The sequence below is a fragment of the Nothobranchius furzeri genome, chromosome 6 (genome assembly GCF_043380555.1).
Source record: "Nothobranchius furzeri strain GRZ-AD chromosome 6, NfurGRZ-RIMD1, whole genome shotgun sequence".
NCBI lineage: Eukaryota > Metazoa > Chordata > Actinopteri > Cyprinodontiformes > Nothobranchiidae > Nothobranchius > Nothobranchius furzeri.
In genome coordinates, this window is record NC_091746.1 from 65058539 (window position 1) to 65073235 (window position 14697).

Here is a 14697-nt window from a genome sequence, read left to right on the forward strand (position 1 = left end):
GACGAATGAAAGAGTCCCCGTTTAGCGGCGCTTCGGCGGCACACGACCGTTGTCGCAGCTGAGGACGGGCGAGGGGGGGTTGGCAACAAAGCTATGAAACGCGGTGCAGGGAGCCCCCCCTCCTCTCCCTAGCTGGGAGAGGAGGGGGGGGCGGTAATACGAGAAAATAAACATCCCTCTGCAATAGAATAAATCTATTGTATTTTTCAGCCTTATATTTTACATAAGGCTTATACTTATACACATCCTAATCCAACGTATCTTATTTTTATTTTCCTAATACTGTCGGCTTTGGAAAGGATCGAAACACAAAAGTGTAAAACTCAAAAGTATTTTAATGCCAAAAATCAGGTAGCTAGGACGCTGAAACCAGCAGAGTATGACCGAAACTGAACCGTATGCACTGAGGAGTGAGAGATGACAGAGGACTAGTTATGAGGAGGAGCTGTGAGTGGGAGCAGAGGACAGCAGGGGAACATAGAAGGAACTATAAATGAAAATAATTTTAAAGAAGAAAGAATCCTAAAAGGGAAAGAAGAATAACTAGAAAAAAAACCTGACAACAAACAGAAGACGAATACTAAATGAGAAAACCTTAACAGCTGGGGAACCAAACAAAAACAGAGCCATTGGTTTTAGAGCTGAAACGATTCCTCGAGTACCTCGAATAATTCGAGTACAAAAAATCCTCGAGTCAAATTCTCTGCCTCGAGGATTCGTTTAATTCATATTTAATTAATTCATGGCTTTGCAATCGCCCGGGGTCACGTTTCACCCGGACCGAAATAAGTGACGCACATGCCCACTGGACTGAATGCACACGCGAGTAGCGAATATAACTTAACTTTCTCTTAAGCCATGGCGGACAACGTAGACCCCGGTGGAGGGCGAAAAAGACAGAAAATGTCAAAGATATGGGACCATTTTTCACGTCGTTAGGCGGAAAACGTAGTCCAGTATAAATACTGTAAAATGGATTTCGCCTAGCACAACACCACATCCTCCGTGCTGCAGCACCTGTAAATGTCACTTCTGCAAGCGGACTCGGAGCCTCTACAAGATAATGCATTTTAGCCTGTATTTCTATATATTCTGCGGACTCTGCGACTTTTTCGTTTGTAGCACTCAGTTTCAGCTCACACCGTACATCTGGTAGCAACACGTCGGACTTAAAATGTGCTAAAAAATAGCAGTTTTTACACAACACGTCGGACTTTTTATTGTGTTATTGATGTCTGTTGTCCCTCGGGGTTTCTGCAGGAGGACACGGGTATTTATGAGTGGCGGAGGAAAACGAAAGAAAGTAAATAAATGTTTTGTGATCAGTATAATTTGACAAAACCACAGCAAACATGCTTTTGGCAATCCTTGTTAGTGTGAGAAAAAAAGTGTGGAAATTAAAACGGACGTGTGTTAATAGGGAAACAGCCGGCGAGCTGTTTGCGCCGTGAGCGGTTCTGGTTCTGTTTGGGCCGCAGCCGCTCGCAGCGTTATCCTCCTAGTTTTTGTCTGGCTTGCAGGCTAGCAGATTCTCGCACGAGGGGAAAATCGGCTCAGGTTGTTTACTTATTTTTTGCACAGGCATTTGTTTACTGTGAAGTAAAGTTGAAGTGCTGAAGTTATGCAAACTAATTTTGAATAAAACTTGAAGAATAACTGGCAATTGCTTGCTCATTTTAAGAGGTCTTTCATAATTATAACATGCTATTTGATATCATCACTTTTATTGTCACGTCACATGTGCAGGTACACTGGTACAGTACATGCGAGTGAAATTCTTGTGTGCGAGCTTCACAGCAACAGAGTTGTGCAAAAATACAGTAATGTAAAAACAAGTAAAATATAAAAATGGCTAATCTAAGTATACAAATGAATAAAGTAAACAATAAGATAAGAGATATAAAATGTACAGAGGTTGGTATGTGCAAAACAGTGGCATTAATGTACAGTATGGAGCGTGTAATGTTGGAACTTGGTGGAGCTCGCGACGAGGCAGCCATACTCGGCGCCATCTTGGCTCATCAATATATGATATAAAGGTTTACAAACACAAAAGGGTAATTTATTAGAGTACTCGATTAATCGAAAAAAAGATTCGATAGAGTACTCGATTACAAAAATATTCGATAGCTGCAGCCCTAATTGGTTTTGAGCCACAATGTCCGATATCATTTATTTACATGAGAATTTTTAAACTTTTAAGTATAAAAATGCCACATTTAATGTATTTTACTTTGTCTTAGTATCAACAGATATATAACTGTACTTCTATGCTGATTATTTTATTACAGATGGAAAAAGAGGGTCGTAGTGAGGTGTGGGACTACTTCATTAAAGATCCATCTGGTGATGTCATCTGCAGCATCTGCTCATCTTCAGTAGTAGTTTGTGTGTTCTGTTGTTTTTGAGATTGCAAAATAAATCTTATTTGCATTACTTGGAAACCCTAGTGAGTTATTGAGACAGTTCTTTGGTGTGTAATAGAGAAATAAGTTTGCATCAAAAAGGCAGAGAATGAAGGGTTTAATCTTAAGAACATTTGTATTTATTTTTTTGTGAGGGAGATTTTTCGGCCATTATATCGGCTATCGGCCATTGTTAAAAGTTTTATATCGGTATCGGCCCCAAAAAAAGCATATCGGTCGGGCCCTAATATTAAATGAGACACATGCTGAGAGGCCAGTTTACTCCAATGTCTCTATTGCCATTTACACATTAGCATCAGCTTCACTCCACGCTCGCCCCAGCCTGGCCGCGTTCGTTCCATCCTGCCTTAGGAATGTAGACAAGATTGAGCACATGGGTGTCTGTAGCCTGTGATGTCATGAGCGCATCAACAAGCAGGCGGGGGGAAATATCTCAATTATTAAAAAAGTGGCCTAGCCGTCTTGCTTTGGAGACTGACTCTGATTTTGCATCTTGCTTTGCGGTGTGCACTGTGTGTGTGTGTGTGTGTGTGTGTGTGTGTGTGTGTGTGTGTGTGTGTGTGTGTGTGTGTGTGTGTGTGTGTGTGTGTGTGTGTGTGTGTGTGTGTGTGTGTACTCTGTCTTCTCGATCCCCAGTGAGTCGTGGTGGATGGCTGCTTATATTGAGCCAGGATCCTCTGGAGGTTTCTTCCTGTTAAAAGGGAGTTTTCCTCTCCACAGTCGCTACATGCTTGCTTAGTTTGAGGATTGCTGTAAAGACTGACACAGTGACTCGATGCAACCTGCTGGGTTCATTATATAGGAAACATTTTACTGAATGGCTTAATAAACTGAACTGTATTGGAATGTTTACTTTGTGTTTTGCTTTGAGATGACTCATTGTGACTTGGCGCTCTAGGCAAGACAAGACGTTTTATTTATATAGCACATTTCCTAGACAACTGCAACTCATGCTTTACAGCAGTAAAAACAGAATAAACACAGAAATGAACAATGGAGTTACATATACTAAAACTAAAAGACTAACATAAGATCAATAAAAGATTAAGAGAACTAAATGTGGTCAGCCAGGAATTACTAAGTAGGTGAAAAAAATTATTTAACTGAAGGTGTCTAGAGACTTTGAGTAGCTAAAATGGCTAACCAGGATTTACTAAGTGTTAGATGACTATAACTAAAGCAATACAAACTGCTACAATGAACTACAGAAAAACATTGTTGAAAACTAACAGAATTTCAATGCTTTGGGGTAAGAGAGCTAACCTAGACTTTACAATGAACTGCCAAAGTATTAGAGTTGCAGAGAATTACTAAAATTAGGAATATTGAGGCAGACCAAAACTAAAGCAGTGAAACGGGTAAAATGAACCTCAACAACAACAATGGACTAAAACTGGAAGATTAACAGAATATCAATTAAATATCAAGCCAGCCAGGAATTACCAAGTGTGTGAAAACATTTATTAAGCTAAAGGTGTAAGGAGACAAACTAAAACTAATGAGACAAAAGCTAGAAAACTAACAGAAAAGTGGCCAGCCACATACCAAGTACGTGAAAACGTTAAGTGAAAGAAAAATGAATACACAAGGGTAGGGAGGGGTGAGGGTGATAACATACATAAATATACTGAATTGAAATCTTGTGACATTGTAGAAGCTAATCCAAACAATGTCATGGCAAATGTGCAACATAATCAAAGCTAAAGGCAGTCCAACAAAGTATTCCAGTCTTTGACCTTTCTGTTGGGCGGCAATTTTTTAGGGGCTGGGAAGTGTGCTAAGCTGGTGGATGATGCACAATCGCGGCGGTGCTCACAACAAGTACACACAAATGCCATAACAAATAAAAAGGGTGAAACGATAAGTTACTTTAGACTTGTCCTAGAATTTAAAACCTCACTTGACTTGTTGAACACAGACAATTCGGAGTGGCAGATAGAGCGTACCCAAAAGTCTGTGCCAGCTTTAACTGGCCAGTAGGTGGTGCAAATCAGTCTTTCTGTTGTAGGGCTTCATTGTGGGATTGTGCTTGGACATTTATCAGGACTCCTGGGCCATTTTGAGCCCCAACAATGTTTCATAAACTACATAGAGGCTCATAGAACAGTTTCCAGTTCTAAAGAAAAAAAATGCTGCTGCATGACTTCTTTAAACTAGCGAAAAACCACTATTGGTTCAAAAAGTACTTTTCTTAAAACCAACTTTTACATATTTTTTTTCAAATATTTTGAGAGTTTGGTGAAAGCAATAACTTGATTAACGGAATATAAAAAATAAAATAGAAGTTATTACATGAATTTATTAACAAATCAATCACAACAAGAAAACCATAAGTTAAGGTTTTAATAAAATCAGGAAGCATGAAAATATTACTAATATCACCAGTCAGAGAGGAATGCTGCTAAAACCTACAACTCAAACAGAACAGGGAGGAGCTTTATGGTGAAATGGTTGATGGAAGTGCAGTTGACAGCATCTGTTAAACTGAACGAAACATAATCTGTCGTCAACAGATCGTCTTCAAGAACTTACTACGTGGAAAAAAACAGTTGGCGGGGTTCAAACTAGCAGCTTTGAGCTGAAAGTGCAACAGGCTGCATTTAAATGCTGAGGACGAGAAACAGGATCCAACATAACAACCAAACAAATCCAACAAACATCCAGAGCTGCAGATAATTAACAGAATTTTATTTATTTAACTGAACCCAAGGAAACAATTGCAGCTATTAAGGTCAGACTATGAATAGTAATCCCACTGGTAATAACCTGAGACCAAAACAAGTCTCAGGGTGCCTCAAAGAGGCCTTGACATGTGGCAATGGTGAATGAACAACAATTAAAAAATGTCCTGCTGATACTAAACAGTGGGATAAGAAGACATTGTGGCACCACTCAGCAGGTTAATGATCAGATTTTCAGTAGGTGGCTCTCTGTCACAAGGAAAAAACCTCAGAGTTCAGTTTAAGGTGACATTTAAAGAAGCAGACTCTCAACTGCGCCGAATCAGAAATACACACAACTCGATCATTTAGTGAGACAGAAAGCTGGGATCAGATGAGATGATCTGGTTACCCAATGCTCACTTTTATAGAAAGCCACCAGCTATCTAAACAAACTGGTAGTAACACGTCTAAAGCCGTCACATCAACTTTGTCTCCTCAATAAAACTGACTGACAGACAATTACTATGGTTACCAAGGTCACCAGAGGCTCAGGCACTCTAAATATAAGCCAGTCCAGTTGGTGATTTCACAGCAGCATTTAGTAATGGGTCAACTCCATTGCAGTCATTAAGGTGTCAAACATGGTGTGTGTCATAAATGTAGCTTAAACATAAAGATCCATGTATGAGAGCAATAAAAGCCAGAAATGTCACCAGATACCACCTTTAATAACAAATCAGTAGAGCAACATTTAGGCAGCTTTAACCACTAATATGAAATAAGGTGGATTTTCCTTTCAAAATAACAGGAAAAACATCTGGAAATAAAACATTGGGTTATGCAAATAACCACTGTTCCCTTTAAGTCTATTCGCTCGGTACATCAAAGGTGCTATGAGACATCACGCCCTTGTGTGGCCTGGCTGAAAACACATTTAATCACGCCTGTAAAGGCAAATGAGCGTGACACTGGGTGGAGGCCCAGCCCTCCACCTACAAGTCACCGGCATTTCTCAGTTCGATAGCCGCTCTTCACCAAGCTAGGCTGCGAAGGGGGCAGCCCTGTGTTGTACTTTGTTCCTCTTCTTCAGGGAACAGTGGTTATATGCATAACCTAACGTTCCCTTTCAGTCGATTCACTCAGTACAACGAAGGTACTATGGGACATATAAAAACCCCACACAAGCAGCTATTAAGTCTGGGCCGACAACGCCATCTAAGATGGCAACTCGGACCCAGCAGAAAAAACTTCATAAGCCACCGAAGTGGCCATGAAATCCAGACGGCATAATCCCACAAAAGTGTGGGGTGCAGCCCAGCTAAATGCCATTAAATGAAGCACCCTAAAAACAGCGCCCTTAAAGTAGTCAAACGTCTAGTAGAGTGTGCTCTGACCTTTTGAGCCTGCTGAGAGACATTAACCCTGTAAGACAGGCAAAAAAGCTGGACGGTTTGGCGAAACACACAAACCGCTGGTCTGACAGTTGGCCAATCCACCCGATGAAAACTGGGACTTGGAAGTCCGGCACAGTCCAAGTCCTGAACAAATTCGGTCCGGAGATCAGTACGACTGAGTCTTTTATTTACGGTTCATAGAGCGTTTCGGTGGGCCCGCAGGAGGGCCCTTACTTCAGACAGACTAGCTGGGAGGTAATCGACCAGCCATGGGGCTCACCACTGCCGCTGGTAACACCGCCGTCTGAGACAGGGGATGCGAGATGATGGCTCGTTTAACCGCCGCAAGCATCTAAGTCTCACATCTTGTTGAGGGGTGTGAGCGAGCTGTCTGGTGGAACCAGAGCTCCAAGGTCTACCAAACACATTACTAAGCAGGTCTGCAACGTGGTGGCAGAGCTCAGTGCAAGGGCGGAGGTGACCTGGGCACTGTGAAACCTCTCCTGCTGTGCGGTGGGAAACCTGCACTACGAAGAGGGAAATGGCAGGTCCACTCACCCCATTGTTGCCGGTCGAGGCCAAATAAACTACCAGTAAGGGCTCCAAAGGGGAGAAGGACCACAAACCCCAACCTCTCACCACCATCGAGATCCACGAACTGTCCATAGCCCGACACCGCGTAGCGGGTGGACAGTGGCTTCCCCCAGGATGACGCAAGGTCAGCCACGAAGTCCGGGAAAGGTGGTAGTAAGTTTTTGACCTCAACCAATTTGGTGGGAGGTAAAAAACTAACAAAATGGGAGCAATTTGGTTCGGCGGATGAGCAGGCCAATCCACTTTAAGTTTCTCAGCCGCTCGTTGGCAAAGCGGAAGAAAAGAAGTTTCCTCCCGACATTTGAGAGTTGAGGCAGCGGTAACACAATCCACCACAAAGATTTTCCTAGTCCCCAGCAGGTCGTGATTGTTGACAAATGTCCAGCACACCCTACTCGTTCTCCGCCGGCAGAGAGAACTGGGAAATCTCCAGGTCGGTCTGCCTGTCTGTCACCTCCATGTGATCTGCCCAGCTAGCAACGGGGAACTCGATCACTAGACCACCCGCGTCAGAACCGTGCATAGGCGCAGGAGCCGACTCGGAGAGCATGAGGTCCTGCTGCAAACAGTGTCCCCCTGCACATGTTGGAAGAAGTTCACACGCCGATCGAGCATGGGACAATGGAGCTGTAGACAGAAATCGCACACCTCCGGGTCCGAGAGCGCTCCGTTGGCATGAATCACCCACATTCAGACATGGCAGGCCTCGTGCAGGTGCATCTCATGGAGAAAAAAACCCCACAGGCCTGAGGAAAGCGACGCAAAGCAGACTTTTGCCTAGCTGAGTCCAACACTGTGCTAATGGCGAGACACAGAGCGGAGCGTTAGGGGCAGAAGAGCACGGAGGCAGAAAGCTAAAACAGCCACGAAAAGGTAGCACTCGGAGGGCAAATGTTGATCAGAAGGCAGCAGAATAAACACTAGCGAGCAGTTAAGCTACCTTTTCAATAGCATAGCTAACAATAGTTTATTTGTACTCGCGTGTTATCAGCGAGGTGAAGAGCATAAGAACTGAAAAATGCCGGTGACGCTGGGGGCTTGTAGGTGGAGGGCGGGGCCACCACCCAGCGTCACGCTCATTTGCCTTTACAGGCGTGATTAAATGAGTCTTCAGCCAGGCCACATGAGGGCGTGATGTCCCAGATGCACCATGTATCTTCATCAATGTCGGTATCTGCTGATGTCAGTCATTCATTGTGGTGTTAGTTTATAATGATAATAAATTACATTTATATAAAATTATATTTGGGGTGTTTAATGGCAAGAATCTAACGACTTGACATATATCACAATAGAGGGGAGACGATACAATATCTTGCGATACTAAAAGCCAGAAAATATTTGTGATTTTTACAATGAACTGAATTGAAAAGTTCAAGCCAGATGCCCTTACAGTGTCTAAAACTGTGCTGGTCCGTCAGAGTGAAGGCGGAGAAAGCTGCTGCCACCTAGCAGTCGGGTTTGATTTGCATCATACAAAAGATTTATAGAAAACATTTGCGTGTCAATTCAATGAAAAATGGATATATGTTTAAAATATTGATTCAGTATCATTACACAAAATATTAAAATGTTTCAGTGTTCTTCTTAATTCTCATATTAATGTAATATTGATAAATATTGGTTATCGGGTATAACCGCGACATTAATATCGGATATCAATATCGGCCCACATTTTCACAGTGGTGCATCCGTAATTAAAACAATACAAATAAGATGTTTCAGGCAAATATAGAATTTACTATAATGAAAACAACAGATGTTGATCCTAAATGCTATTTTAAGTTGTCAATAAGGGTGGGACAAAATACAGAGTTGGCGAAATATCACAATATTTCAACTCCCGAATGAGTACATATGCGCTCTTTCCCTTTATCGTTTTTTTTTACCACTACAGCAGAAGTCCATTAGGGGGCGCTCCTTATGAGAATGCGCTAAAAACACCAGGCGGAGAAGAAGAACACCAGGGAAAAAAGCAGCAAGTTCCAATTCTAAAGTTTTGGCTCATTTTGGATTAGTTGTGTGGACGGAACAAAGCTGGATGAAGACGATGCAGCATGCCTCACAAAGGTAAGCTAGAGAAAAGACTGTGCCTGTTAGTTGCCCTACACAGCCAGGTGTTAGTTTAATTCAGGCAAAGCTCCTTTTTAATTCCAACAGGGGGCGCTAGGGTGCCACCCCACCAGTCTCACAGGAAAAAGACAGGAATTGCAAAATATATCTAAAAAAACATACATAAAAATTAAACTAAACGATCTATACATCATACAGACGATAAGTGCTGTGTATAATCTGCCTTTTAGTGCAGTTTAAAATGTTATTTACACTTTTAACACTACCAAATCGTCTTGTGACATATTTCCTGTTACTTTGGGGCGCAGCAATCAAGGTGTGACATTTTCAGTCAGATTGGGAAAAACAGAATCATTCTGTTGACTCGAAGATCTCTACTCCAGGATTACATGTCACCACTAGAAAGAACAACATAGTTTGATATGAAAACCCTTCACACACACTCATCTGACAGTTTATGGAACACCCAGATGAAGCTAATTAGGTAGAACACCTCTGTAATAAATCCTCCCTCCATCATGTTTTTATGCTCCGTTTTAATTTAAACTCTTTCAGACGAGCGTTCATTCAACCATGTGGTCATTTTAGAAAATGGAGTTCTTAAATTGAATTGTGCGACTCAGTGATCTTTCTGTAATAGATGACTATGAAGCAGCCACATAGCAGAATCAGCTTCTCGATAAATCAATAAAACATCCATGTAAGGAGTAATTATAACAATAAAGCTGTGTTAGTTGTTTTAATACATTTAAATGTAGCGACAGCTCCTGAGCTGTGGGGCACTACGTGCAGCTCCATCGCATTCATCAGCTTCGGGTCCAGTCGGGATGGATAAACACGAGCTAAAGAACAAGCAGCTTGATTTAAACTGGACTCGTCTGTGTCACAGTGATGATGGTACTTACAAACTGCCTCTTCTAGGAAGACTCAGCTCCTTCTGTAGAAAGAAAGAAAAACAAGTTATTACCTTCTCTACTGTGTTTATTCCAAGAATGTACAATCTAAATGTAACTCACGAGCACTAAATCACACTTCCTTATTACTCGATTACAATTCAGAATAATCCAGACTCAAAATATCTTTGATTCAATAGGAGAAAAGGATTTCTTGCGACTTTTCTTTCGTGGTGAACTCTGAATGTGTTAATAAACTACACAAATGGCCTCCATGTCAGCAGCAGCATCTTTATTACACATTAATTCATGCAAGAATGAACAGCAGGCCAGCTCCATAAGAACCGCAGTAACCACAATGGCTGAAGCTGAACTGAAGTAGCAGCTGAGATTCTGATATGAACTTCAATCTCTTCAGTAGGGATGGGTACCGAATTCGGTACTTTTTAAGGTACAGATTGAATTCCATAGTACCGACCGAGCACCGATTCACGTCATTTCAAACGGTGCCTCGTTTCGGTACCCGTCCTTCATAACGAGAACTTGCCTAGACAGCTGCGCATGCGCAAGAGCGTTATGTCGTCAGTCGCTGCGAGCGAGTTGTAAACAGAGCAGCATGGTTGAAAGAACGCACGCTAAAGCTTGGGTCCACTTCACTAAATATGATGGGTAACTGGGTGATGATGAAACCAGCGACAACGATCTAAGTGAGACATCCTCATCTTAATCTGCTCCGCTAGGTAAATAAAATGTTTAAGATAACGTTAGCTTGATATGTTAGCTTCCGTTTCGCTAATGGTGCGTTCGCGTTCTCCTCGGAACCCCGAATTTCCGACTGGAAGAACATGAACGCGGTCTAAAATTTGGCTTCACTTTACTGAATGCGACGGGTGATTGGGTGAAGATGAAACCAGCGACAACAATCTAAGTGTGAGGCATCACCGTTTTAATCTGCTCCAGCAGCTAAATAAACTGTTTAAGATAACGTTAGCTTGCTATGTTAGCTTCCATTGCCACCGTTGTTATCAGCTAATGGTGCGTTCGCTTTCTCCTTGGAAATTCTAACTTCCCAGTAGGAAAAATCAAATGAAAAAAGACGGCAAAAGGAATGAAGATACACAGTAAATTTAGTTCACAGTAAAGATGTTTGCTTCAGTTTAATTATCAGCTTATAAAACTACAAGGACAATGTTAAAATACAAACAGTTGAATGTTATTTATCGTGATATTTATCAAATATGGTTATATATTGAGAAAAATATATATTTAATTATAAAAGAGAATTAAAATAATAAACATCCAAAAGTATCATAAATTGGTACCGTTAAGTACAGATATCGATCCCTAGGTACCGGGAATTAGTACCGAATCGATTCAAATGTCAAAGGTATCCATCCCTACTCTTCAGCAGCATCACTGCCTCCAAACATATGGAGGGAGATCACACAGATGGTGTGAAGTGCAGCAATCTTTTTTTAAAGGAGGTGTGGAAAAAAAAGTTGCTGCATCTGGATTTCTAAATAGTGCAACAGCTGAAGTGAATTTAATTTGCACATGGGTGATGTGTCTTAAAGCTTTCAAGTATAAATGTAATTTAATGACATTTATTCTAAACGAGACACAGAGCACACTTTGTTTAAATACACAAATTCATGAATGCATCTAATGCTGCGAGTTCTGCAGGTTATTTCGGGCCAGGTGAAACATGACCCCGGGCGATTGCAAAGCCATGAATTAATTAAACATGAATTAAACGAAGCCTCGAGGCAGAGAATTTGACACGAGGATTTTTTGTACTCGAATTTTTCGCTGCGACTGTAGCGACTGCAGTACACACTGCATTGAATGCACACGTGAGTAGCGAATGTAACTCAACTTTCTCTTAAGCCATGGCGGACAACGTGGGCCCCAGTGGAGTGCGAAAAAGACAGAAAATGTCAAAGGTGTGGGACCGAGGCGGAAAACGTAGTCCAGTGTAAATACTGTAAAATGGATTTAGCCTACCAATACACCACATCCTCCATGCTGCAGCACCTGTAAATGTCACTTCTGCAAGCGGACTCGGAGCCTCTACAAGATGATGCATTTTAGCCTGTATTTCTATATATTCTGCAGACACTGACTTTTTCATTTGTAGCACTCAGTTTCAGCTCACACTGAGCAGAGCAAAGCTAACTCAGGTGTATGCTAACCATCAAAATGAAGTGCCGCCCACCTTGGGGGCGGGCATCTGAACTATGAGAACCCACCCAATTGGCCAAATGGGTGAAGAGCTCTATTTGATTTGTTAAAAAAACATAATGCTTTCATTTGATTGACAGAATGCATTATGTGTAGCAAACATTTGAGCTGAACATTCAATGCAATATTTATCTGTTCTTTGCGATATGCATATTGTGTATGCTGATATCGCGATAATGATATATTTACTATATATTGTGCAGCCCTAGATTTGATTATTATCAAAAACACATCAGACGCTATATGTGTGTCTACATACTAGGGCCTGACTGATATGCTTTTTTTTGGGACCGATACCGATATAAAACGTTTAACAAAGGCCGATAGCCGACATAATGGCCGATAAATCTCCCTCACAAAAAAAAAAGAAATACTAATTTTCTTAAGCTTAAACCCTTCATTCTCTGCCTTTTTGATGCAAACTTATTTCTCTCTTACACACCAAAGAACTGTCTCAATAACTCACTAGGGTTTCCAAGTAATGCAAATAAGATTTATTTAGCAGATCTCGAAAACAACAAAACACAAACTCAGTCACAGCATAAATCTAACATTCAACATTTTCTTGTAAACTGTGGTTTCCACAAATACATTTTAACTTAAAGGAATATTCCACCACTCAGTGAAACTGTGTCTTGTTAAAAGATAACCCCAGAGTTAGACAAGTCAGAAAAAGCATTTTATAACCAGCCCAATATGATCTGGCAGCAGTTGGTTTTCTTAGTTCAGCATAAAACAATGTAAGTGAATTCACATACACTGTAGTGTTTTTTATGTAGGTGAATGCAAGCCTTCCCTTCCATTGCTTTATGCTAAAACAACTGGTTACAAGATGTTTTTTCCGACTTAGCTAACTCTGGGGAATCTAACAGCACACACAAGTTTAGGGACAGAAGATTCCTATAAGAATATTAAAATAATAAAAATGCAGCAATAAATAAAATGTAATATTCGTGCTTTGTAACAAAGTAACACTCTGTGGAAGTTAACTTGGTGAACTTATTCACCCTGGACAGGAAACTATTGCACATAAGAAACATAAATAAGAATAAATAAATAAAAAGTTTCAGAACAATAATTTGTGTTCAAAGTTCAACATGAGTTCATAAAGCTGGCGCCATCTGCTGGATAGGTAGCGCAATATCGGCCATATCGGCCGGCCGATATATCGGTCGGGCCCTACTACATACCCACTCGAAGACCCTCGTGATAGATACGGAATGTCGAAGTCCTCGGACTTCCAGGCACCGAGGTCTGTAGAAGAAACTGCGGCCCCACTAAACCAGTCTTTGAGTTGTCTCCAGGTCACAACAGACGGATGGAACCACACGTCTGGGACTCTTAAGGAGTCTAAACAATATCAGCTTGTTCTGTTTAGTGTTTGATATGTCATGAGGTTGTTGAAACTTCCTAACAAAAAACGTACAAAAAATTCTGATTTAACCCAGTTATTTACCTCCCTTGAAATGTAAAACACCAACCAGTGAATTGTCAACAAGGTTGCAGGAGTGCAGCATTACTTCAAGTGTTATTCAAGTCACCTGGTTTTAACATCACAGGGTAAGAAACAAAAATCATGAACTTTTAAGTTTATGTCCAGCCCTCAAACTACTCCTAAAGCAAATCTTTACAGTTGCAATCCAGAGTTTTCCCCTTTAGGAATTACAGGTGCTGGCCAGTAAATTAGAATATCATCAAAAGGTTGAAAATATTTCAGTAATTCCATTCAAAACGTGAAACTTGTACATTATATTCATGCAATGCACACAGACCAATGTATTTCCAATGTTCATTACATTTAAATTTGATATTCATAAGTGACAACTAATGAAAACTCCAAATTTGGTATCTCAAAAAATTAGAATATTCTGAAAAGGCTGAATATAGAAGACACCTGCTGCCACTCTAATCAGCTGATTTACTCAAAACACCTGCAAAGGCCTTTAAAAGGTCCCTCAGTCTTGTTTTGAAGGCACCACAATCATGGGGAAGACTTCTGACTTAACAGCTGTCCAAAAGACAATCATTGACACCTTGCACAAGGAGGGCAAGACACAAAAGGTGATTGCTAAAGAAGCTGGCTGTTCGCAGAGCTCTGTGTCCAAGCACATTAACAGACAGGCGAAGGGACGGAAAAAATGTGGTAGAAAAAAGTGTACAAGCTCTAGGGATAACCGCACACTGCAGAGAATTGTGACGACAAACCCATTCAAAAATGTGGGGGAGATCCACAAAGAGTGGACTGCAGCTGGAGTCAGCGCTTCAAGAACCACCACGAGGAGACTCATGAAAGACATGGGATTCAGGTGTCGCATTCCGTGTGTCAAGCCACTCTTGAACAAGAAACAGCGCAAGAAGCGTCTCGCCTGGGCCAAGGACAAAAAGGACTGGACTGATGCTGAGTGGTCCAAAG

At 41.3% G+C, this 14697-nt stretch overlaps 2 protein-coding genes and 1 long non-coding RNA gene across 10 annotated transcripts in view; 2 read left to right on the plus strand and 1 right to left on the minus strand.

The window, feature by feature from the left end:
• Positions 1-14697, plus strand: part of LOC139070353 (uncharacterized) — a 275750-nt gene that overhangs the window by 199793 nt on the left and 61260 nt on the right. The gene's annotated exons all lie outside the window — the stretch shown is intronic.
• mast4 (microtubule associated serine/threonine kinase family member 4) overlaps positions 1-14697 on the minus strand; it is a 143746-nt gene that overhangs the window by 56892 nt on the left and 72157 nt on the right. For all 8 annotated transcript variants that reach the window (XM_070552446.1, XM_070552445.1, XM_070552444.1 and 5 more), the window contains one exon: positions 10056-10087. In XM_070552446.1, the coding sequence (XP_070408547.1) occupies positions 10056-10087 (32 nt within the window). The remainder of the gene's footprint in view (positions 1-10055; positions 10088-14697) is intronic.
• On the plus strand, positions 1133-2436 carry LOC139070357 (uncharacterized). Its single transcript, XR_011520894.1, has 2 exons — positions 1133-1303; positions 2292-2436. It is a non-coding gene; the product is annotated as an uncharacterized lncRNA (long non-coding RNA).